We start from the raw sequence: 24,388 nt of genomic DNA, 5'->3' as shown, positions 1-24,388 counted from the left end.
ATCTGTTGCTCCCATCAAAGCCTCACTAAATGCATATGATTGATGTATACTTTCTGGGGTGAACTTGCTGAGTAAATGCTGGAATTCAAATTATATCTAGAATTGCTGGTGAATGAACAATATTAACTTAGGATAAACACTCATCTTGACAAGCTTTAAGAATAAAATATCAAGGCAAGCTCCATTTAGAAAGATGTAAAGGAAGTAAACCAAACTGCACTCTAACTTTTCTCTTTTATTAACACTGGTTTTGAGACTGAAAATACGTTATTTTCTTTGCAACAGTTGGATTTATATTTATAATATTGTTCTAATTATTCAAATTATTTATTTCTTAATTGTTTTCTATATTTGTTACTGTATATTTATATTAATGAGATAACATTTTAAGAGTATATATTGATGAGTAACATTAGAAAAAGCTTCCCTGTTACTTATATATCCACTTAGATATTCTAAAAATCTCCATTTAAAAAACTTTTAGTTTTGGTAATGTATACTTCTTCACATGCTACCACTATTAAATTTTATCCTGTGAAAGAATTTAAAAAGGAAGATGTTTCAAGTTTCAAAGATATATAATAATTTGCATTACTGTAGGCATTAATTATTTTATTTGTAATTTTATTAATATAGTTATAAATAATATATTTTACAGGTTTAAATTTCTTGATTTTTCAAAGGAAATAATTATATTTATTTGCATTCTTTTAAATATCATTTCTAGAAAAAAATATCCTATCCATTTTGGCTTGCTATAACTTGTTTTATGTCTTAGTCTAATCAGTTTTGTTATTGTGTGTATATTTGTACGCTTTGTGTATCATGCTGTAACATAAATTGTGTGACCAAGGATGATTTGATTCTCTGTGGATAGCATTATGAGATGTTTGTTTTCTAAAAACTCCAGTTATCTCATTGTTTTCATTGATGTTTAAAAAGAATATTCATCTATTATAATTATTTGATCTCTGGAATAAATTTTCATGCTTTGATATAAGAATTTAATTTATTTAAAATGACAAAATGTTCATTTTTTTTGTAATAGTTAATTATTACTAAAATGTCATCAATAAAAAAAAATGTATAGTTAATATTACAAAATGCCATTTGCAAGTCTATTGCAACTTTTTCTATAGGGTGATCATATCAATCCGGGACTTTTGTTAGACTAGTGTAAATTGAGATTATTATGCATTCTGTTAGTTGTACACATAAGGTACAAGTATCAACTGTTACTGCATGGTGCGCTGGTGTGAAGCAACAGTCACGAGTTGTAAAGAACATGGCATCCAATGAAGTAAATGGATAAGTGGAACAGCAAGTTGTAAATGAAATTTCTCATGAATGAAGGCCTAAAACCCAGCAAGTTTTATTTGTGACTCCTTGCACAGTACAGTGATGAGACTCTTAGTAGCAATAAAACACTTGACTGGTGTAAACATATTAAAGAAGCAGATGCTTCAATGAGTGACGATTCCAGTCGTGGTTCAGAGCCACCAAACCAAAGTTATGGCCTCAGTTTTGTAGGATAAAAATGGCATCACTCATGTCGATTTTCTACTTTGTGGAGTCAATATTAACAGTGAGTACTACTGCAAAGTTCTTCAAGATGAGCACAATGCTCACACAAGAAAAAACCGTCTGGTGCTATCACTAAAGGCATTCTGATTCTGCAGGACAATGCAAAATCACATACAGCCCACTGCACGTCATGCATGCTACAAGATCTTTGCTGGAAATTATTGCCCCCCCCCCTTCAGTCCAGCCAGACCTTGCTCCCACTGATTTTCACCTGCTATTCGAGTCAGCATTTCAACAGCAGCAACGATGAGATGAAGCAGTCAGTCCTATGGTTTTGACATAACAAGTCTCTTTACACTGCAGCTATCCAGGCACTTGTGAAATGCTGAAATACATGTATAAATGTAGCAGGGGATTACATCAAGAAATAAAAATAATTTTTTACTAACATAAGTGTGTTCTATATTTATTAAAAATTAATAATCCTAGATTGACCTGAACACCCCTCGCGGCCATTTCCTTACACTTTTAGAAGGAAAAAAAATTTTACTTACTGCCATTTGACAATAAGTTCTGTATCTCCATATTTTAAATTTTCTATTTTTAAAAACTTCTCTGCCTCTTCTTTAGAAGGAAATACTGCAAAAACAGAACCTTTAAACAGCCACTTCTTTGCAGCCTTATCATGTTGCTTACGTATCTATAAAACACAAAAGCAAAAGAGACAATTGAAATACATATAGAATCAAATAAATACAATAATGAAATGCAGATTAAATTTTTTCTCTCTAAAAACAAAAAATAAAATAATACTTGTATTAAATAACTTGTTTAAATAAATAAGTAATACCTGAACCCTGTTTAACTGAATTGATTTAACTTTTAACTAAAGCCAAAAATTTTTTTTTCTACAAATTCAATTAGTAAATAAGTTTTACTAATTATAAAAGCTACTGTGTGAATTAAAAATTCCAACCTTTTTCCATTCATGTATCTCATAAATACACAAGCAGATACCAAATTACAAAAAAAAAAAACTTACAAAACTGTAGTTGTCACTTCAGTGCTAGTTTTAACATCATCTTACCATTGAATGTGAAATTAAAAAGTATATAATTAAATAATAATACATAATAAATTATAATATAAATTTAAAAGGTGTTTCATTTTATTTTTAAAAATCTACAATTTAGTTATAGAGACTCAATCAAGATATATTAGCAAGTAGTATTAAATTAACTGACAAAATAATACCAAAAAATGACTAACCTAACAATATCATAATTAAATTTCAAAAGTTAAGAATAAACACACACAAGATTTAAACTGTCCAGACGCAAGACATCAATATAATCCAACAAAAACAACTGAAACTACTTCTATATTAAAAACAACATAAAATCTGTTGATAAAATAAACTTACAACAACTTGATCAATCTTGGCATGATTTCCAAAATACTCCAGAAGTGTATCGACTTCAGTATCTTCAATGGGAAATCCTTTGACATAGAGTGAACGATGCATAAGTTCTTGCCTTCTAGCCTCATTCATCTCAGGTAACGCATGAGTTGGACATCTGCGAATCTTTTTTCCATCTTCACTGACCTATTGGCAAATCAATAAAGTATATATTTGCAAGATACTATACTAAAAACATAACTCTAACCATTCAAATAGACTGAAGCTACAAAAAAATTGGAACGGAAGTTTAACTTCATTTTACAGCACCTACTCAATCATAAGAATTTCAAATTAAAACATTCTCAATTCATGATGGATACATAAGGGAATAAATTTTTTGGGGCTAATAATATCAGTTTTTTTTAAAATTATCTAATAATCTGTTATAATCAAGGATGAATGAAGTCCTACAGTACGTCAAAAGGTACCTGTTAATTGTTCTTTTAAATTGTGTATTAAGCAATTCATTTATTAATAGATATAAATTTAAGTATACGTAACAGAAAAATATTTATCAAGAAAGACATAATCAACAAAGCAGTATAATAGCGTACACACAGCACAAATGCTGTATGGCAAGCTTAAAAAAACAAGACACAATTTTTCACACTTTGTTATGATCTTGCTAGGAACATGCATTTATTTCAATTTTTCACAACAAATGAATACCTATGTGCATAAGGATATCTGACAAGAAAATGCAAAAAATTTTTTCAACTTAAGGAATAATTTTTAGATTGTAGAAAAATTAATGAAAATACAAATTTAATCATTTTATCTCCTCTCACTTTTTTGCAATAAATGTTTAAGTTTAGTTCTCAAAAAATATTACTACTGTTACTACTTTCTCCATAATTTAATAAATATTTTCAGTTAACACTTTATAATAAGTATATATCATTCAAGGCACATCTGCATCTGTACAAATAATTTTTAGATTGTAGAAAAATTAATGAAAATACAAATTTAATCATTTTATCTCCTCTCACTTTTTTGCAATAAATGTTTAAGTTTAGTTCTCAAAAAATATTACTACTGTTACTACTTTCTCCATAATTTAATAAATATTTTCAGTTAACACTTTATAATAAGTATATATCATTCAAGGCACATCTGCATCTGTACAAACCCCTTAATTATGCGACATCTGGTTGCTAAAAAGTAATCAGTTAACTACACATGATTTTATTTTTTAATGATAATTTAAAATGTTTTCATTTTACTAATTTTTATTGATGCTCTAAGGCAGTTTTCAATTTCCTCATTACTGTTTTTAATGTCACTGTAATATTGCACTATTCAAAACATACATGCATTACACTGTGCTGGCTCAATAGGACCAGTAGTATCATGCCAACCTTCCTTAATGAATTTTTGATAGCTGTCATAATATGTTTTTATACTCATGTTTTCTGCTTTTATTTTAGCAGTAAGATTTAAAAAAAAATTATAAACAGAAAATTGTTAATTCATAAAAGTAATTACAAGGAGCACTATTTGACAGAAAAAGGAAAAATATCACATTCCTTCTTAAAAACCTTTATATTTACTCTTGTGGTACATTATTAAAAAAAAAAAAAAAAAAATCATTGAAGTTAAGATCTACTCTATGATCACACGATACAGAACAATCCACTTGCATTGCTGATATAACCGAAATAATCACAACTATATATGCATATGAATAAACTTTGCAATTGTATTGTTCCATTCATAGCTACTGTATCCAGAAATATGTTTACAAAAATATCCCACTATAACTAGATGATACAAGAACTATGATATTACAAAAAAAAAAGTGTGCCAAACAATAGAATAAACAAGTAAACATGAAGTTCAAAAACTTTCTGGAGAATGATATTACAATGTTCACAACTGGTCAAACAGTAGAGTGAAAAGGGTTAAAAATGATGAAAACAAATACTTTTTACATACTTATCATTATACAATCTACTTCGCAGAAAGATACAGTATTTCAGAACACAAATGTTGTTTGCATGTAGAACATTTAAGTACAACATATAATTCATTTTATGTGATGTTTGCTTATTCATACAAACTATTAATTGTTAAGTACTAATACAAACAATATACTTTTGTATATGATCATATAAGACTTGAGTAATATTGAGGTTTCTGTTTGAACCTTGTAAGATTTTTTTTATCCCTAAATACGAGCAGTATGCGGTATTTGTCACTAAGTACTATCAAATGCAAAACTGCACCAACATTATTTAAGTTTGGTGATCTATATAAACTGGTATTAAAAATACGACTTTTATGATTAACATTCTGACTTAACTTTACATCCTGTTGTTTTCAAAGACCCATTCGCCTGAAATGCTCAGTGTAAAGGAAACCAGCAGGTCAGGTAAATGATAAGTTTAGTTTTAAATTGTTAAAGATTTTTTATAAATGAAACCATCCATGCAAAACAATTGACTAATGTAAAAAATTACTTTGTATTCAAGAACTTTAAGATTATTATTTATAAAGCTTGGTAAAATATTTTTAAAGAAATAAATTTCAAGTAAATAAAATTAATAATTTAAAGTTTTGTAGAAAGTTGATTTATTAGTTTTTGCAAAAAATAATAATCATTTTTTTTTTTTTTTACAGACTAAGTGTTACAGACTAAGACAGGGTGTTTATGGCAATCATCAGCTTGGCCTGTTTACCTTTGAACCAATACCATACACTGAACTGTACAACAGCAGTAGCACCAGTTGTTTGTTTTTTTATAAATCAACATTATATGAAGTGTCTCAATCGAAAAATTAGGCATGGTACAATTTCTTCCAATCAAGAGAAGACTACATTTAAATGATGGGGTATAAGTTTTAATAGTTTGAATGAAATTGTGTTTATTTTCATGATGACTACCTTAAAAAAATTCTATGAATTCCAAAGCAAATTATTCACCAGCAAGTTAAAAGAAAATTATGTATATCGTAAATTATTCAATTTTAAACTTTTGAAACGTGTAAGATTTAAATTTTAATACTTTTGGTTCTTGATAAATTGTGGATAATTGAAACAATATAGATAGGAAATCTATAGGAATTGTAAATTTACAGGTGAAAAAAATCATTAACTTGGAAGAAGTTACAGTTACAAAAATTAATAGATATTATTCTACTTACTTCCATTAAACCTGATTCTGATTTTTTAAGTGAAGATGAAATGACACTTTCATCTGTTGATAATTTTGCTAATCTGTTAAATTTAAGCATTACGTCAAGTGGCACCCAACCATCATCTAATTTGATTTGTTGCTGAAGAAACTTGTCTTTGGGAAGATTGCAGTCACCAAAATAATACTGAAACAGACGCAATTAAAATTTACTTAAAAGTTAAATCTAAATGATGACAAGAGAGAGTAATAACAATTCTACATAAGCAGCACATAACTTTTTAAAAAGCAATATTCTTGTTAGAAGTTCATCACGACTGACAATTTCATACAGAAATTCATTCTCTATAAAAAGTGTTTGGTTTTTAAAATCAATATTTAATGCAGCACAAGCAAAAAACAAGATTATTTTTTGGAAGTACTTTTGACTCAAACAATTATTTTCTTACGTTTATTATTGAAATTTAAGAATTATTTTGTAATGTAATATCAAAATAATGTAGAAATTTAAACCTAAGGAAAAACTGCTACAAGAATACCTATTTTACAGCTTTAAAAAATTCAGCAGTTATCTGATCAAATAATAATCATTCATTCTATATATTGCTAAAGGCATTGCAAGTAATTAATTCCAGAAGCATTTGTCGAAAATGTAAAGAAATCAAGAATCTTAAATTCAACTACATAGTGTCCAAGGGGTAAGAATTACGCCAGGCGGAAAGAAGGATAAGCCGGTGGAAATACACATCAAGAGCCTGGACAGTGAGGTATCCGCGGAAGAAGTACTCCAGGCGGTGCAGTAAGCTCTTCCAGCGACTAAAACGTCAGAGATAAAGGTGACATCTGTATGCCCAGCGTATGGACATGCACAAAATGCGGTGGTGGTGCTAAGCACGCTGCGGATCAGCTGGTGGCAGGAGGACGAATGAGAGTGGGCTGGCAGTCGTGTAGGGTGCTCCTGTGGGAGGACGGCCCTAAGTGTTTCTGATGTTGGGAAAGAGGGCACTTAACGGCGGCATGCAAAGGGTCAGACCGAAGATGTGCTACAATTGCGGAGGGGAGGGTCACTTCCGTCGCGACTGCAAGGAACAAGCCAAGTGTATCAAGTGCGGTGTTAACAGACACAGTTTCGAAGATGGAGCTTGTAGAACTAAGAAAACTACGCAATGAAGCTCATCTATATGAACGCTAACAAGAGTAGGATGGCCCACGATCACCTGTGGGAGGCAGATATAATATTGACATCAGAGCCAAATGGAGGGGTGGTCGGGGACCAAGACTGGTTGGTAGACCCCAGAGAAGATGAGGCACTCAACGACTTGTCGGGCAGGTATGGGCTATCTGACCAGCGGATGGAAGCAGGATTCGTTCGCACTAAGGTGGGGGAGATCCTCGTGTATTGTTGCTACATCGTGGTGGGATGACTTCATAGCGTTTCTGGACGCGTTGGGAGAGGATGTTCGGTGGATGAACCTACCTGCCCTGCATATCGGCGACTTCAACGCCAAGCACGCTGGGGTGGGTGGGTGGAGGTGTCACGGATAAGCAAGGGGAGGCTCTTGCAGAGCTCATCTCCTCACTCAATCTGGTCAGCCTCAATGATGACACCCCTACCTTCTGGAGAGGAGAACGAGGGTCGGTCCTTGACCACGCATACGCTTCAGAAACGGTGGCTTCACTTGTACAGGAGTGTGTAGTGCTGGCAGATGACTTAGGGAGCGACAACAGGGGATTGTGGGTAAAGTTGAGTGGCCCACTTCCAGCCAGAAGTCAAGCGACGTGGTACGTTGACAGAGTACATCTCGAGGAGCTGAAGGGGAAGCTCACGAAAGTATTCAATGAGGATCGCAGGTGGGAACCTGAGGAGCTGGATGCAGCAGTCCAGGAGGCCCGCCACTTTGAACTTCAAGAAACAAGACGCCCCAAGAAGAAGGTTTATTGGTGGACTGCTGAAGTCAGGGCGGACATGCAACGAGCATGTCGGCGTCTACAGAGGAGTAGGGCGCTGGATAGAAATGACATAGAAGAGCCGACCCAACAGGTCCGAGAGTCTAGGAAAAAGCTGAGGCGAGAGATTTGGAGAGCGAAGAGTGAGTCGTGGAAGCGTCTCCTTGTCCAGCTGCAAGAAGATCCTTGGGGACAAGCGTATAAGCTTGTCACCAAAATGCTGGGAAGGAGAGTGCCAGTCATCCCAGGAAAGCAAATCAACGGAATAGTGGAGTCACTCTTCCCCAGACAGGCCGTCAAGTGGCAAACGACGCCAATAGGACAACTTCAAGCGATCATTAGTAACTACTTAAGTGACAGGGAAGTGTGCACGTTCACGGATACTGGTGAACGGGTGTTTCAGATGCGAGCAGGGGTCCCGCAAGGCTCTGTGCTGGGCCCTCTCTTGTGGAACATCACATATGATGGAGTTCTTTGCCAGGCTTATCCAGAGGGGGTTGAAGTATTCAGATTCGCCGACGACCTGGCCTTACTGATCAAAGGAAGGGATGAGAGGAAGGTGGAGCCCAATGGAAACATTGCCTTGGCAATGGTGCACCACGGTCTGCAAATAGCACCAGAAAAGTCGGAGGCGCTGGTGCTTGCAGGTCGACGCCAGCTAAGGGAGATGCGCTTCACCATCGATGGTGCAGAGATAAGCCAAGTCTCGAGGGCCAAATACCTCGGGGTCTGGATGGATAAGCGCCGTTCATTCGGACCTCATGTAAAGGAAACAATAGAAGGCAGAACTACAGCTGAGGGCTATCTCAAGGCTGATGGCGAACACAGTAGGGCCACGAGAGAAACGTCGACGAGTCATAGCTGCAACCGTGACATCAGTTCTATTGTGTGCAGCCCCTGCATGGAAAAGGGCAGTGGCGGTTCAGAAGTACAGGAAGAAGCTGGAGGCCACTCATAGAAGGCTGCTTCTGCGAGTGACATGTGCCTACAGGACGGTCTCCTATGACGCGATCTGCGGTAATTGCGAGAACGCCGCCGAGGAACGATGCTTGCGGTTTGAAGGCGTAAACAAAGAGAATGCAAGGGCGCAGATCATGGCCATCTGGCAGCAACGGTGAGAGGCGAGCCAGGCATAGGACGGTGGACTATGCGTCTGATTCCAGACGTGAGTGCTTGGGTGGGACGTAAGCATGGTGAAGTTGGATACTGCCTCACTCAACTACTTTCGGGCTATGGGAACTTTGATAGCTATCTGCATCGCTTCAAGAGGAGGAGAACAGCAGGTTGCAGGTACTGTGCGACAGCTGACACAGTCGAACACACCTGGTTCGACTGTGTCAGGTGGGAAAACGAGAGACGTCGGCGTTAAGGCTGGTGGCCTTAACACCAGATAACGTCGTCAGACACATGCTCCACAGTGAGAATGGATGGAGGGAGGTAGAGAGAGTGGCTCATCTCGTACTAACAGCGAAGAGGCAGGAGGAACCCCTTGACGTGGACACGGCCCTCAATGTCAAAAGAGGCGTCGAAATGTGTTTTGTTTTTGTAGTTGTTAATGTACTTTGCTAGGTTAGGAATTTATGAGTGTATTATGTGTCTTTGCTCATGTTATTGTTGGATTATGCTGCCGGATATACCGATAAGACATGGAGTGGGGGGATATTGTGTGCGGTGCTCTACCGCTGACGGCGAGGGAGGCATGGCGCAACAACTAATGAGGGGTCATGGGAATGCGTGAGGGATCGAGGACAGGTACAAGTCCATCTTGATGCGTGTAGGGGCCAGGGAGGCAGCCTCTATGCCTAGGGTGTTTGGGCCTACTCACGCGCAAGAGTGGGTAGGTCAGAGCTCCCCGATGATGGCATGGGGGACCCTCGAGGTGTGCATGGGAACTGTGAAGGGGAAACGAAATGTGTGTCTTAATCAGGTACAATAGGGACTGGAAGGGTGCTCTCCTGTGGAGAAAAATTCTGATCACCGGAAGAGGTGATTAGTATGTTTTCGAGGAGGCACGAGAAACCCCGATGGGATATCCGAGTTCGGACGAGCTAGGGAAGGCAGACTGCGCTGCCATGAAACCCTGAGGCAACTGTGTTAAGCTTTTTAGCGTGGGCTGGTCGTCTTGGGGAGTTTAAAGAAAAAAAACATAGTGATATTCAGTGAGTAATGAATGAATTGTTGACAATGTTCTAAGTACTACATATCCCTATGAAATTTTGATTCAACTATGCTATTAATAGTTATTAATTTTTATAATAAGATCTTTGTTTTAAACCAAATATCTCTAATCAGTAATTTAAACAACTTAATAGTTCTTAATTCATAAGTTCCTGCAATATTAGTGTACTCTATTCAAATTTTGGCTTTTACTGGTTATAATTATGTAAAAATAATTTTGATAAGATATATAAATAAAAACTGGTAAAAGTAAACTTTCATTTACCAAATAAGGACTTTTTGACCATTTTTAATACATTGTATAGAGTGCACAATTTTGTAGTCACACACATACAAAACAGTATAGGAAAATTGCTTGCAGAGCCCTGTTACAAACATGAGATAAGTATGAACACATCTGAAACTCAAATGACGCAGTTACGTTTAGTTATTAAATTGAATTTTATTTACATAATATATAAATTACCCCAAAATATATTACTTTAACAAACATTTTTTTAAAATAAAAACAAAATTCAATTCATAACCACACCATATCTATAGCTCAAAGCACATGATAACCTTAAATGGTAATCCTGTAACTTTTTACTTTAAGCACTTATGTTTCTTACACAAAGGTAACATTCTAATTTAATCCATATAATTAAAAGAAAGAAATTAAGAAAAGTGAGGAGGAAACAGGAAGCATATATAAAAAAGATAAAACTTACAAACTTCTAAAAAAAAAAATAAAAAATAAACTAACTGCACAAAAATTATTTACAAGAAACATACTTCTCAATGAATTAAAATTCTCCTCAACTGCTAGAAGTTAAAGCTAACAAAAATTTCTTGTACATCAAAGACGTGATCTTTGAAAATATTTCTTAATATTTGTAATATAATCCATTATATACATCCAAGTAGTTTAAAAAATTTCAAATAAATATGCATATGAGCCGTACAGTACCTCAATCTGCTGAATTATTTTGGATTCCAGATCAGAAATTGTATCATCACCATTCTCAACAACCTAAAAAAAAAGATTTTTATTTAAATCAACCAACATCTTTTGTTACATAAAAGTTAGTACTTGTGGTTAAATTAACATTTTGAGATAAATTAATAAAAAAACCCTGTTAATTTCTTACTTTATTTATTTTAATTCAAAATATAGTTTTAAAACAAATCTTGTAAAATATTCTACATAAAAATCGCACTGCAATAGTTGTTGCAAATAAATAAAAACTAAATACTAACACTGTTCTTCAGATCAGAAAATATTTAATAGTAAATTTTTTACTAGAGAAAAAATTCATCATTTGACATTGGGTAAGAAAAAAACACCAAACATCTTTTAATACGCAAATCTAATTGTTGTGAAAGAACACATCAAGAAAGAATCAAAAGTTTCATAATACAACTAAAAGATTGTCAAATCTGTTGTATTAGTATTAACATTATAAAATATTTTTATTACATAAGTGAACAAATCCAAGACCCTTGCCAGGAACTTAACCCAAGAAATTGCAAAATAGCTGACCTAGAAATAAACCAGTATCTTAACTAGTCTACAAATTGGTTACCCAGTTAACAGTTAACCAATATTAAGCATGAATAATTAAGTACTTCTTATATGTACAAAGAAAAGGAAAAGAACAGTTTTTGTCACTTCAAAAATAATTTTATTTTCACAAATTATCAATATTGATTAGTGTTAAAAAAATAAACCATAAACCTACAAAAGACAAAATGAACATTTATTGCTCACAGTCAACTAAAAATCTGATATGGGCACCACATGACTTCCTTGTACTTAAATTATGTATACACATTTTTTGCTGCACTTCATTTAAACTTATTTCATTTGACAGTGAGATAAGATCCTCCAATTCTTTAATAAAGTGGACAGTTACACAATTGCTGGAATATTACTTTTTATTAACATCAAATATTTATATAATTATTAATTCAACAATCTTACATGAAATATTAGGATACAATAAAAGTCCCTTTATTACTAGATCAGTATTATTCATATTGTTGTGAGTTGCTGATCAACAAAAGTTTCAGATTTCTGGTGTGTCGTATAAATAAAAGTTAATAATTCAACTATTCCATTTAGTGAACTCTTGTATACTGGTTGACAAATGTTAATTTTGACCTTATGGTGTAACATCTTCAGTTTTTATTATTTGATTATTTGGTGAATAATCAAAAATGAAAAACAAATAATAATACAGTAATAAGAAAGATAACATTTAGAAATATATCTCAAAAAAGCAACAAAATGAATATGAAGGGGAAGAAAATGTTAAGAAAAAGATATGATGATAAATATAAAGAGGAAGAAAATGTTAAGACCAAGGAAAGAATAAAAGGATTATGAGAGGATGATGAATATAAAGAGAGAAAATTTGAAAACTAGAGAACGTGTACACAAATTAAAGTCAGAAAAATTATATCAACCAAAGAGTGATTAAATGATGGGCAACAAAAAACAAATAAATGAAATGATGATCAACACCGACTTAGGGAGAATATTGTCTGACAATATCAGAGGAGTAATGAACTAAAAGATAAGAATTTTTTGCAACTTATTAAAGATGGGGCATATATGCCTTGGTGTATTGTTGTTCTTGTGAGGGTGTATTTTTCAGTCACTCTGTTGTTAACTTTAATGCATATAAAATTAAACTAAAAAATCCAAAAATAGTTAGGTTTTAAATTATAATTTCCAATATTAAATAATCAGATGTCTCCCCAAATCTATTACATATAGACGTATGTAATAATAATGCCTATTAAATTACATATACACATTTTTAAAATTACATAAAATTTTATTTCACTAATAACTACGGATTTTATTTCATTTTTATTGTTATTAAATAATTTATTGTAAAAAATATTTTATAATCATAGGTTAATCATAGATCAATATATTTAAATTAAAAAATAAAAGGAGATGAAGACTGATTCAATCCAATGTGTCTTCCCCTAATAAGATCTAAATATTCCATTAATTAAAATTTCATTTGGCAATAACTCTGGAACCAATGAAAGAAAATAAATACTAATCATTATATATCGTTGAAAAGCTCTCAATGAGGGATTATTACTGCAGTTAAAAAAACATCCAAAATCCAATTTTTTTCTTTTGGATTTTGGGCTTTTTTGGATACTTTTGCTTCAGTAGATTGCAATCAAAAGGGGAGATGCACAACTAGATGAACAGTTGTAAATCCAAAATGTCATCATCCTACGGCTAATCATTTTTGAGTTATACGAGAGACATACGCACATACGTCAAACCAAAACTAGTCAAAATGGATATTTCCGTTAAAATCTGTCATTTTTCACTATCAACATACTTCCTTTACTTCATACAAGGAAGTACCAATGAGTTAGAAACTGAATGGTATATATTTTCACAAATAGAACAGAAAACTAAATTGGAAAACAAATATAAGTAAAGCTGCTAAGACAATGAAATGTTGTGAGTAGCACATTAAAACAGTTAAATTTAATATAGTAGAAACTGCAGAATATAGTATTTACATAATAAAATTACAAAGGCTAACTAACTAGATGAAGTACAGAAATCATCAAAAGCAGATTAGCATGAGCAAAAAAAGCTTTCTTGTTGAAGTCTATTATTAAACAGATTTAGAAGATAGAATTTAAAAAAAAAATTTCATAGAATGTAGTACTGCATAGAATATGGATAATTCGAAATAACAATAGCTTTTGAAACATGGTGTTACATGAAAAAGTGTAAACGTCAGATATGTTGATTAAGTAACCTCTTCAAAACTTCTTAACTCTTGAGAATAAAGAGGTTTTTAAAGATAAATTGGAGAAGGGAGATAAGATTTGTAGAATTTAGTAAAACAAACCTACATTGCTAGGCAATAAATTAAGATATCTTGATTCCAGTGAATGAATATTATCTCTCTCTATTTTGTAATCTTATATTCAAGATTACACGGAGCATAAAAACTGCAAGGTGATACCAAAACTAGAATATAATTCAGATTAAAAAAAAATTAAGTTAAAAACAGAAAAGGGTATCCACATTAAATAAGGCAAAAAGAAATAGCAAACAAAAATAAACATTACTATCAAATCTAAACGCTCATTAACATTCACTACCACATTAGAAAAAAGTATGGTGTTAAATGTTATTGGACTACACAAAAACAATAACTTCACAAAAATAAAAATATATAGCAGAAAAGAACTTTCAATCAGTCAAATTATCCTCAATACTGTCTGCATAAGTAAGAGGTTGAAATAGATTTAACCTATGAATAAATTCATCTTCTCTTCAAATGTACTGATTAATTTTGGCCAGTCAATGTGATAGGTAGGTAAAAGAAAAAAAACCATTTCTCATAACAAACAAATACTGGTATCTCAGTATGGATATTTTAATTTTATAATTATTAACCCATAAATCTTGTGATATAGTACATTCAAAACTAATTTACTACCCAGAACCAAACCCTAACACAATTTTCAAAAAAAATATTCTATATGGATTTGTTTCAGATTTTGTTTACTCCAATTTTTGTTCTCCTGAAATCATTAAAAAAACTCATCCACAGCAAAAAATCAGAATAAATGTCCTCACCCATGTTCCATGTATACGTCTCCATGTCTCATGAATGGTTATTACCTACTTCTGAAATGAGTATTAGTCTTCAAAATTTTTTTAAAAGTTCCTAGGAAATTTTCAAACAATTCTCTTAGTGGATATATATCAAAATCTTAGCTAAGACTGCAAAAATTTAAAGAACTGTGGATAACTGAAAATGCCGAGCCATGGCTTTTATTCATCAATTACCATGAATTATTTGGTTAATCGTTTTGTTACTGAAATTATGAAGCTCTAACCCAAACAACTCTTTTCTTTATTGCTCTTGAATTTTATGAATAACCTCTACTGGTTTCATTCCTTTTAAATTAGAAAAACAAGTTACTGCTCACATTTCTTCTGTGGTGCAAGTGAACAAAGGAACACTTATTTTAAATTGACTTTTAAACACAACTACAAACAACCAACAATGAAACAAAACTTCCAATGAAGAGATGATATTATTTTATGACTTACAACAAAACAGTCAGTTATTACAAGACATCTGATTGGGAGGGAAATAAAAATTTCCATTTACTTTTTGAGTTACTCATATACAAATGTTATTTTTCTTTTTTTCTTTTGTAAAAAGCAACCTGGGAGAATAAATGGCAAAATAACATAAAAAAATCTCTTTCGACATGCCAGAAGACGGAGGTAAATTTTACTGGTGCTAAGTAGGGAATAAAAAAAATTTCCACCTAAAAATTAAAAAAAAAAACCTTCAAATTTACTCAATATGACAAGCGTTGCACAAAAAAAAAGTTTCACATGTTTAACATACGACAAGCCCCATCTTCTTACAATTCCAGCAGCAGTTTGGTCATCCCTTGCTGTAAGGGTTGGCCGTATCAAAAATAGTTTCAGACAAAAGTTTTTGTAATGTTTAGAGGACTAACAATGACCTCTTTAAATAGATTTAATACTGTGCCTATTAAGGAAGGTATGATATTTTTTTTTTGTCTTAGAAACTAAGACCCCATTTCATCAACCCCCTAGGCCAATGGTTGGATAAAAAAAAAATTTACTTTGATAAGTTTTAGGTCCTTATCCAAAGAATAGTAGGAACTTTAAATGAATTTGATATTTTATTTAATAAGAAAGTTATAGTGATATTTTGTCTTTTTTAAAAAAAACCTTATTTCCACCCCCATGGTCTGATTTTGGCCGTTAACAAACTCGACCAAGATTTTGGGATAAGTTATTTTTAAGGACTAATTTGAAAGTTTTTTTTTTGTCTTCAGTCATTTGACTGGTTTGATGCAGCTCTCCAAGATTCCCTATCTAGTGCTAGTCGTTTCATTTCAGTATACCCTCTACATCCTACATCCCTAATAATTTGTTTTACATATTCCAAACGTGGCCTGCCTACACAATTTTTCCCTTCTACCTGTCCTTCCAAAATTAAAGCGACTATTCCAGGATGCCTTAGTATGTGGCCTATAAGTCTGTCTCTTCTTTTAACTATATTTTTCCAAATGCTTCTTTCTTCATCTATTTGACGCAATACCTCCTCATTTGTCACTTTATCCACCCATCTGATTTTTAACATTCTCCTATAGCACCACATTTCAAAAGCTTCTAACCTTTTCTTCTCAGATACTCCGATTGTCCAAGTTTCACTTCCAAATAAAGCGACACTCCAAACATACACTTTCAGAAATCTTTTCCTGACATTTAAATTAGTTTTTGATGTAAACAACTTATATTTCTTACTGAAGGCTCGTTTAGCTTGTGCTATTCGGCATTTTATATCGCTCCTGCTTCGTCCATCTTTAGTAATTCTACTTCCCAAATAACAAAATTCTTCTACCTCCATAATCTTTTCTCCTCCTATTTTCACATTCAGTGGTCCATCTTTGTTATTTCTACTACATTTCATTACTTTTGTTTTGTTCTTGCGTAGGACTTCATCTATGCCGTTCATTGTTTCTTCTAAATCCTTTTTATTCTCGGCTAGAATTACTATATCATCAGCAAATCGTAGCATCTTTATCTTTTCACCTTGTACTGTTACTCCGAATCTAAATTGTTCGTTAACATCATTAACTGCTAGTTCCATGTAAAGAATAAAAAGTAACGGAGATAGGGAACATCCTTGTCGGACTCCCTTTCTTATTACGGCTTCTTTCTTATGTTCTTCAATTGTTACTGTTGCTGTTTGGTTCCTGTACATGTTAGCAATTGTTCTTCTATCTCTCTATTTGAACCCTAATTTTTTTAAAATGCTGAACACTTTATTCCAGTCTACGTTATCGAATGCCTTTTCTAGGTCTATAAACGCAAGTATGTTGGTTTGTTTTTCTTTAATCTTCCTTCTACTATTAATCTGAGGCCTAAAATTGCTTTCCTTGTCCCTATACTTTTCCTGAAACCAAATTGGTCTTCTCCTAACACTTCCTCCACTCTCCTCTCAATTCTTCTGTATAGAATTCTAGTTAAGATTTTTGATACATGACTAGTTAAACTAATTGTTCTGTATTCTTCACATTTATCTGCCCCTGATTTCTTTGGTATCATTACTATAACACTTTTTTTGAAGTCTGACGGAAATTCCCCTTTTTCATAAATATTACACACCAGTTTGTATAATCTATCAATCGCCTCCTCCCCTGCACTGCGCAGTAATTCTACAGGTATTCCGTCTATTCCAGGAGCCTTTCTGCCATTTAAATCTTTTAATGCTTTCTTAAATTCAGATCTCAGTATTGTTTCTCCCATTTCATCCTCCTCAACTTCCTCTTCTTCCTCTATAAAACCATTTTCTAATTCATTTCCTCCGTATAACTCTTCAATATATTCCACCCATCTATCGACTTTACCTTTCGTATTATATATAGGTGTACCATCTTTGTTTAACACATTATTAGATTTTAATTTATGTACCCCAAAATTTTCCTTAACTTTCCTGTATGCTCCGTCTATTTTACCAATGTTCATTTCTCTTTCCACTTCTGAACACTTTTCTTTAATCCACTCTTCTTTCGCCAGTTTGCACTTCCTGTTTATAGCATTTCTTAATTGCCGATAGTTCCTTTTACTTTCTTCATCACTAGCATTCTTATATTTTCTACGTTCATCCATCAGCTGCAATATATCGTCTGAAACCCAAGGTTTTCTACCAGTTCTCTTTATTCCGCCTAAGTTTGCTTCTGCTGATTTAAGAATTTCCTTTTTAACATTCTCCCATTCTTCTTCTACATTTTCTATCTTATCTTTTTTACTCAGACCTCTTGCGATGTCCTCCTCAAAAATCTTCTTTACCTCCTCTTCCTCAAGCTTCTCTAAATTCCACCGATTCATCTGACACCTTTTCTTCAGGTTTTTAAACCCCAATCTACATTTCATTATCACCAAATTATGGTCGCTATCAATGTCTGCTCCAGGGTAAGTTTTGCAGTCCACGAGTTGATTTCTAAATCTTTGCTTAACCATGATATAATCTATCTGATACCTTGCAGTATCGCCTGGCTTTTTCCAAGTGTATATTCTTCTATTATGATTTTTAAATTGGGTGTTGGCAATTAATAAATTATACTTCGTGCAAAACTCTATAAGTCGGTCCCCTCTTTCATTCCTTTTGCCCAGCCCGTATTCACCCACTATATTTCCTTCTTTGCCTTTTCCAATGCTTGCATTCCAATCTCCAACTATTATTAAATTTTCATCTCCTTTTACGTGTTTAATTGCTTCATCAATCTCTTCGTATACACATTCTACCTCATCATCATCATGGGCGCTTGTAGGCATATAGACGTTAACAATCGTTGTCGGTTTAGGTTTTGAATTTATCCTTATTACAATGACTCTATCGCTATGCGTCTTGAAATACTCCACTCTCCTCCCTATTTTCTTGTTCATCACGAAACCTACTCCTGCCTGCCCATTATTTGACGCTGAGTTAATTACTCTAAAGTCACCCGACCAAAAGTCGCCTTCCTCTTCCCACCGAACCTCACTAATTCCTACTATATCCACGTTTACCATATCCATTTCCCTTTTTAAATTCTCTAGCCTACCAACCTTTTTTAAGCTTCTAACATTCCACGCTCCGACTCGTAGAATGTTATTTTTTACTTTTCTGGTGACCCCTTCCTTAGTAGTCCCCACCTGGAGATCCGAACGGGGGACTATTTTACCTCCGGAGTATTTTACCAAGGAAGGCGCCTCCATTATTGCTTTTGAAAATGCAGAGCCTGCTTTTGAAAATGCAGAGCCACATTTTCTTGGAAACAAAAAACAGCTGTAGTTTTCCATTGCTTTCAGCTGCGCAGTACTCAGAGGACTGAGTGATGTTGATATGGCCGTTTAAGTCATTGTGACTTACGCCCCTGACAACTACTGAAAGAGCTGCTGCCCTCTTTCAGGAATCATTCCTTAGTCTGGCTCTCAACAGATACCTCTCCGATATGGTTGCACCTTCGGTCCAGCTACTCTGTATCCCTTAGCACTCAAGCCCCCTCACCAACGGCAAGGTCTCATGATTCCTAGAGGAGGAATCATGAGACCTTGAAATTTGAAAGTGACTGGTGCAAAATTACGGTAGTAATCATGTTCACAAGAAAGAGAAATAAATATATATATAAACTTTTGAGCTGATGGTGGTTTTGGGATCAGGGGGATATACGCGAACGTATGTCTAAATTTTCAGAAGTTGAATCATGGTACCCATTACACCAGATAGCTTTCTTATGAAATCTACCTAAAACACATCTTTAAAATTTATCAGTGTAACTTTAATTAAATATAGTACATAATGGCCACTCACTATAAAATACTATTTTTAATTCACTTGCCTACACAAAAATTGTGGTGCTAGAAATTTTTTTATTAAATCACTGATTATAAAAGTATTTATCTAGTTTTAAGATCAATGGTTTAATTAATAAATGGTATTTCACTTATCAGTTTTGATAAATGAAATACCAAAACAAAATTAGCCTTTCTTAATTTCACTTACAGGAAACATACACCAGCTACCTCTTACACAGCATGATTTAGTTACAGACTTAAAATATCTACATGAAAAAAGATAAAAATGTAACATACTGCTTGAGGATTACTGCCCACCTATGTTGAGTCATCTGAATAAATATAAGCTTAAAGCCATACTCAAACCTCAATAAAAATCATTCGGTTATCCAAGCAGTTATTGAATTTATGCAAACAGAATAACAAACATACACGTATGGTACTACTTAATATCAGTTAATTTTTAACGCACTTATCATGCAAGCAAGAACCAATATAATATAAATTCGGGAAATCCAAAAGCTGACAAAATGAATTATCACAAATTAGTATTACTATACAGCAGAACAATTTTGTCAAGCCCATTTAAATTTACTTTTCATTTAAATTTTACCTTTGTTTCTCCTTCTTTCTCAGTTTTTTCTTTCAAGTCAGCATCACCGTTCACTTGATCTTTTTCTGTCTGTGTATCAGCCATTTTTTTCTTAACTCTTAAGTCTAAAAAAAAAAATCTACATTAAATAAATCAATTCACAGAGGCTCTTTTCACAACATAATAGTTATGAATGTATTCTTACACGGAATACCTCAATAATTTGAGAATATGAAAATTTGATTAAATTAAACTATTTTTCTTTAAAGAAGTCAACAACCAAAATTGTTTGCCAACGGTAAACAGATTACCCAACTACATTAAGAATCAAGACACTTTTAAGATTTAGACAGAAAAAATACAATTTACTTAAATCTTATTAAATTACCAGTCTTATTAAATTTACTCAGTTAAACCTATGTACAGAAAAGTTTAATTCCAGAAATTTGGAAATACTCAATGAAACAAAAATCAGCCATTGTGCAACAAAGTTAAAAGTAGTACAGATTGATAACAGTTAAAAGTAGTACTGTCATAATTCAATATTCAGGTTTAACCAGACAGAAATTTTCCAAAGACTAAAGACGTTCATGAGAAAAATTTATGTAATATTATGATCACTGAACTAGCTACTGCCACAATGAATTATAATTCCAAAAGAAATAAACAAAATATGTTATTCGTTTTTCACAAAATTAATAAAAAATAGCTTTATAAGATCACAGAATTAACAAAAATTAATTAATTTTTAAAAAATCTAGTAACGTATTTTGCTAATTCTTTCTTTATTATGGATTTTCATCGAGAAACGGCTTCATCCTAAGTTTATTTGAATTATAATTTATTTATTTTAAGACAAATAATTCAAAAGAAATATTATCATTAAATGTTTCTTTACCGTATTAATAATTTACATATATATGTAAGTATACTACTATACACTAAACATATATTTACTATATACTTTATACTACATTCACAATCTAAATCTACAATGTTTATTTAGACTCCAAAGATACAATGTAACAAACTTAAAAATTAAGTTGTGTAATCTCTTACTGCAAGATGTGATATAAAAGGATGTCAACAGGATATAACAGGATACATTTTATATTGAAATCAGAAAATTGAGAGTAAAAAACAAGTTCAGAGGATTTTTCTGAACCAGGCTTTACTGTAAACATATATATAAGACAGCAATGTTATTCAGTCAAACAAAAAATAGTACAATCTAGTTTTATAAAATCACTTCTACATTTTAGATTGCTGTTTTCAGACACTTTCTTCACAAATGCATCACAAGGAGAAAAAATACACTGTATAATTTCAATAAAGGGAAAGGACACAATCAAATCCAATTTTAATAATTTATAAAATTAATTTTTCCTATTTACTGCTAATTAGTACTTTTAAAAATGTCTGCTTCATCAGAACCTAACTTTATGTGGAATTTAATTAAAAACAACATGAGAATTGTAGAGGTATGTTCACAATCTCCAATTACTATATAAAATAGAATTATTCTGCTGCTATTCTATTAGAGTCTGTAGCAGATAATAAAAATATTTTTGAAAATTTAATCTGCATGTACATTTAAATGCAGGTTAAACAATAAAGATCTGTGCGAAATAATTAATTAAATAAATTTAAAAACAAGATTATGCTCCCCACATTCATTAAATTTTTTTAAAAATTATAATCTAAATAACCATTTCCTATGGTAAATAATCATCAGTTTCAGTAAACACTATGAGAAAAGCGTGCGCACACACACACACACACACACACACAATATATATATAAAATAACAATTAATATTAACCAAACAAAAAAAACATCATGATAAAAACAAATATATTTAGCTGCAATTTTAGAATAACAATAGAAAAGTAAACTAACTGTTATCATTCTAAATAATTCCAAGACAGTGTAAATTTAATTTTAAAACATCTAAATCATTTAAATCTCAAACTAAGACTATCCATGATGACTTAGTGCATACCTCTCATGTGGGTTGTATAAATAACCTATTTCAAAAAACATGAAACAAAATTTCATTTCAAATTTTACTTCTCAATTAATAAAATTATCATCAGTTTTTTATTGTGAATTTTCTTGAGAGTAATGGATTTAAATCTGTTTTATTTATTTCTATTTGCATGTTGACTATACCAGAAGATATGTTTATTTTCTTTAATATATAAAGTGAAAAAATGAGAAGAACAATAAGTATTTCTAACAAACAGAATTTAAAAATTAGTAAATAAGGAATATTCAATATCAGTGACAATGTTGGTCAAGAATGAAAGAAGAAAATATGTAGTTGAAAAAATGAAATTGATATTTTAAACACGTGTAATAAAAATTTGTTGGATTTTGATAAAGAAACAGAAGGAACACAATGATATTTAAAGGTTTTGATTATAAGATTATAAGACGTAGAACACATGTCCCAGCCTTCAAAAAACCAAAGGAATGGTAGATCTAATTATATACATGCCAAATGATGTAGATATGCAATTGAAAGTGTAGTAAACTAAAATGTACAGACTTTGTAATTCATACAAACTATTCCTTAGAAACAAGGAAAGTCAGAGTGAAGATCACTACAAAAAGCAAAAATATCTGACTACAACCACATCTGCATGTTATGGTGTTTTATTGATTGTTTATGAGTAGTTATTAAAGTATTTTCCTTCACATGAGTTGATGAAGGAACTAGAAATGGGTAGTGGGATTGGAGAAGATAACAAATTAATAGATTGTGAAGAATGATGCAGTGGAAGGTGTGAAAATATTAAAAAAAAAAGGGGGGTAAAAAATGAAAAGGGGGCTGGGAGAATATATATTTGGGCGATGTGAGGCAGTCGGCTATTATAACAATATGGAAAGTGATGTCTGTGTTTTAGTGAATAATAAGAAAGAATTAAGGGTTAAGTTTTTGTTGATTTTTATTTAATTTTGTAAAACAGTAGAATTGATTTATGTTATTAGAAACAAAGATGGGAGGAAAATTTTCCCCTCCCATTTTGTTTGTTGAAGGTGGGAGGGAAGAACATTATTAACCTTCCTCAAAAAATATAATTTGACAGAGAAATTTTTTTAACAGGGGAGACAAAAAAGGGAAAATTATTGGGTGTATAGGTCAACTTTGAGTAACTATTTTTCTTTTAAGATTCTTAGTGGAAGAGTAATGATAAAATCTAATAATAATAAACAGATTTATACTATCGTTTTGGTGTATTTAAGCAACAAGGATGAAGTAGATTGGAAAATAATTACAGGTGATTGGAGAAATTTTTACTGACATGTAGGGATTGTTGTAACATTATGGCAATGGATGTTTGGAATGAATAGGGTTGGTAAATCCCAAAATTTATTCCAGGAAGTTCAGGCAGGTGATAGTGATGATGATATATAACTGCTATTCACATGGAATTTACTAATAAACAGATTAAAAAATAACAGATCTCCCAGAAATATTTAACTTAGTTTTAAATGGTATAAATATGGGAATTTGATCAGGCTCAACATTGACATACCTTATTGACCTGTGTTGGGCAGGGTGGAGAAGGGTAAATGCAGTTAAAATGTTTAATGTTATGCTACAGCTTTTTTTGAATCGTATGACTATTGTATTAATTGATCATATACAGAGCCAGTTAAATATATGGAAACCCATCAACAACTTTAAAACCATTCCAGACAGAATACTGTAACTTTCAGAATAAGGCATCAGACAATTACTTTACCTTTTGATGAGAATTAGAATTTTAACCCATTCTTGGAGGGTGGCTTAGGGGTTGTAACTCAAATATTTTAAACGGTAATACCCTTTGTGTGATACATCATTTTAAAGGTCTCTTCAAGACAAGTAAGATAGTAAAATAATAAGTTTTATAATGTCTTTTATAAAAAGATGTAAATAACAAAAGTGGCTTACAAGTGTGGTCAAGGTACATAAAATCCATCATCCAATAATCATAATAAATTTTTACAAAAAACCAACAGTGTAGTAATGTAACAATAAATGGAATATTACACAACAATGAAGTAAGCTTCATTTTGCAACAACGGTAAGAGGGCATCAACGATCAGCATGATTAGGTGACAATATTTTTATTTATTTACTCATTAAATTGGAATTAAAACAATTTTTTGTGTTAAAAAATAATTTCTTTT

The 24,388-nt window shown here is 32.3% G+C and overlaps 1 protein-coding gene across 2 annotated transcripts in view; it reads right to left on the bottom strand.

The window, feature by feature from the left end:
* The window catches only part of La (La autoantigen-like), a 47,068-nt gene that overhangs the window by 16,819 nt on the left and 5,861 nt on the right, over positions 1-24,388 (bottom strand). For both annotated transcript variants that reach the window (XM_075355186.1, XM_075355187.1), the window contains exons 2-6: positions 20,228-20,331; positions 11,194-11,256; positions 6,130-6,306; positions 2,948-3,130; positions 2,079-2,224 (exon numbers count right to left, since the gene is read on the bottom strand). In XM_075355186.1, the coding sequence (XP_075211301.1) occupies positions 2,079-2,224; positions 2,948-3,130; positions 6,130-6,306; positions 11,194-11,256; positions 20,228-20,311 (653 nt within the window). In that variant the 5' untranslated portion in view covers positions 20,312-20,331. The remainder of the gene's footprint in view (positions 1-2,078; positions 2,225-2,947; positions 3,131-6,129; positions 6,307-11,193; positions 11,257-20,227; positions 20,332-24,388) is intronic.

The sequence above is a fragment of the Lycorma delicatula genome, chromosome 2, assembly GCF_047948215.1.
Source record: "Lycorma delicatula isolate Av1 chromosome 2, ASM4794821v1, whole genome shotgun sequence".
NCBI lineage: Eukaryota > Metazoa > Arthropoda > Insecta > Hemiptera > Fulgoridae > Lycorma > Lycorma delicatula.
Note: the sequence above shows the minus strand (reverse complement) of the source record. Positions and strands in the feature narration are given on the sequence as shown.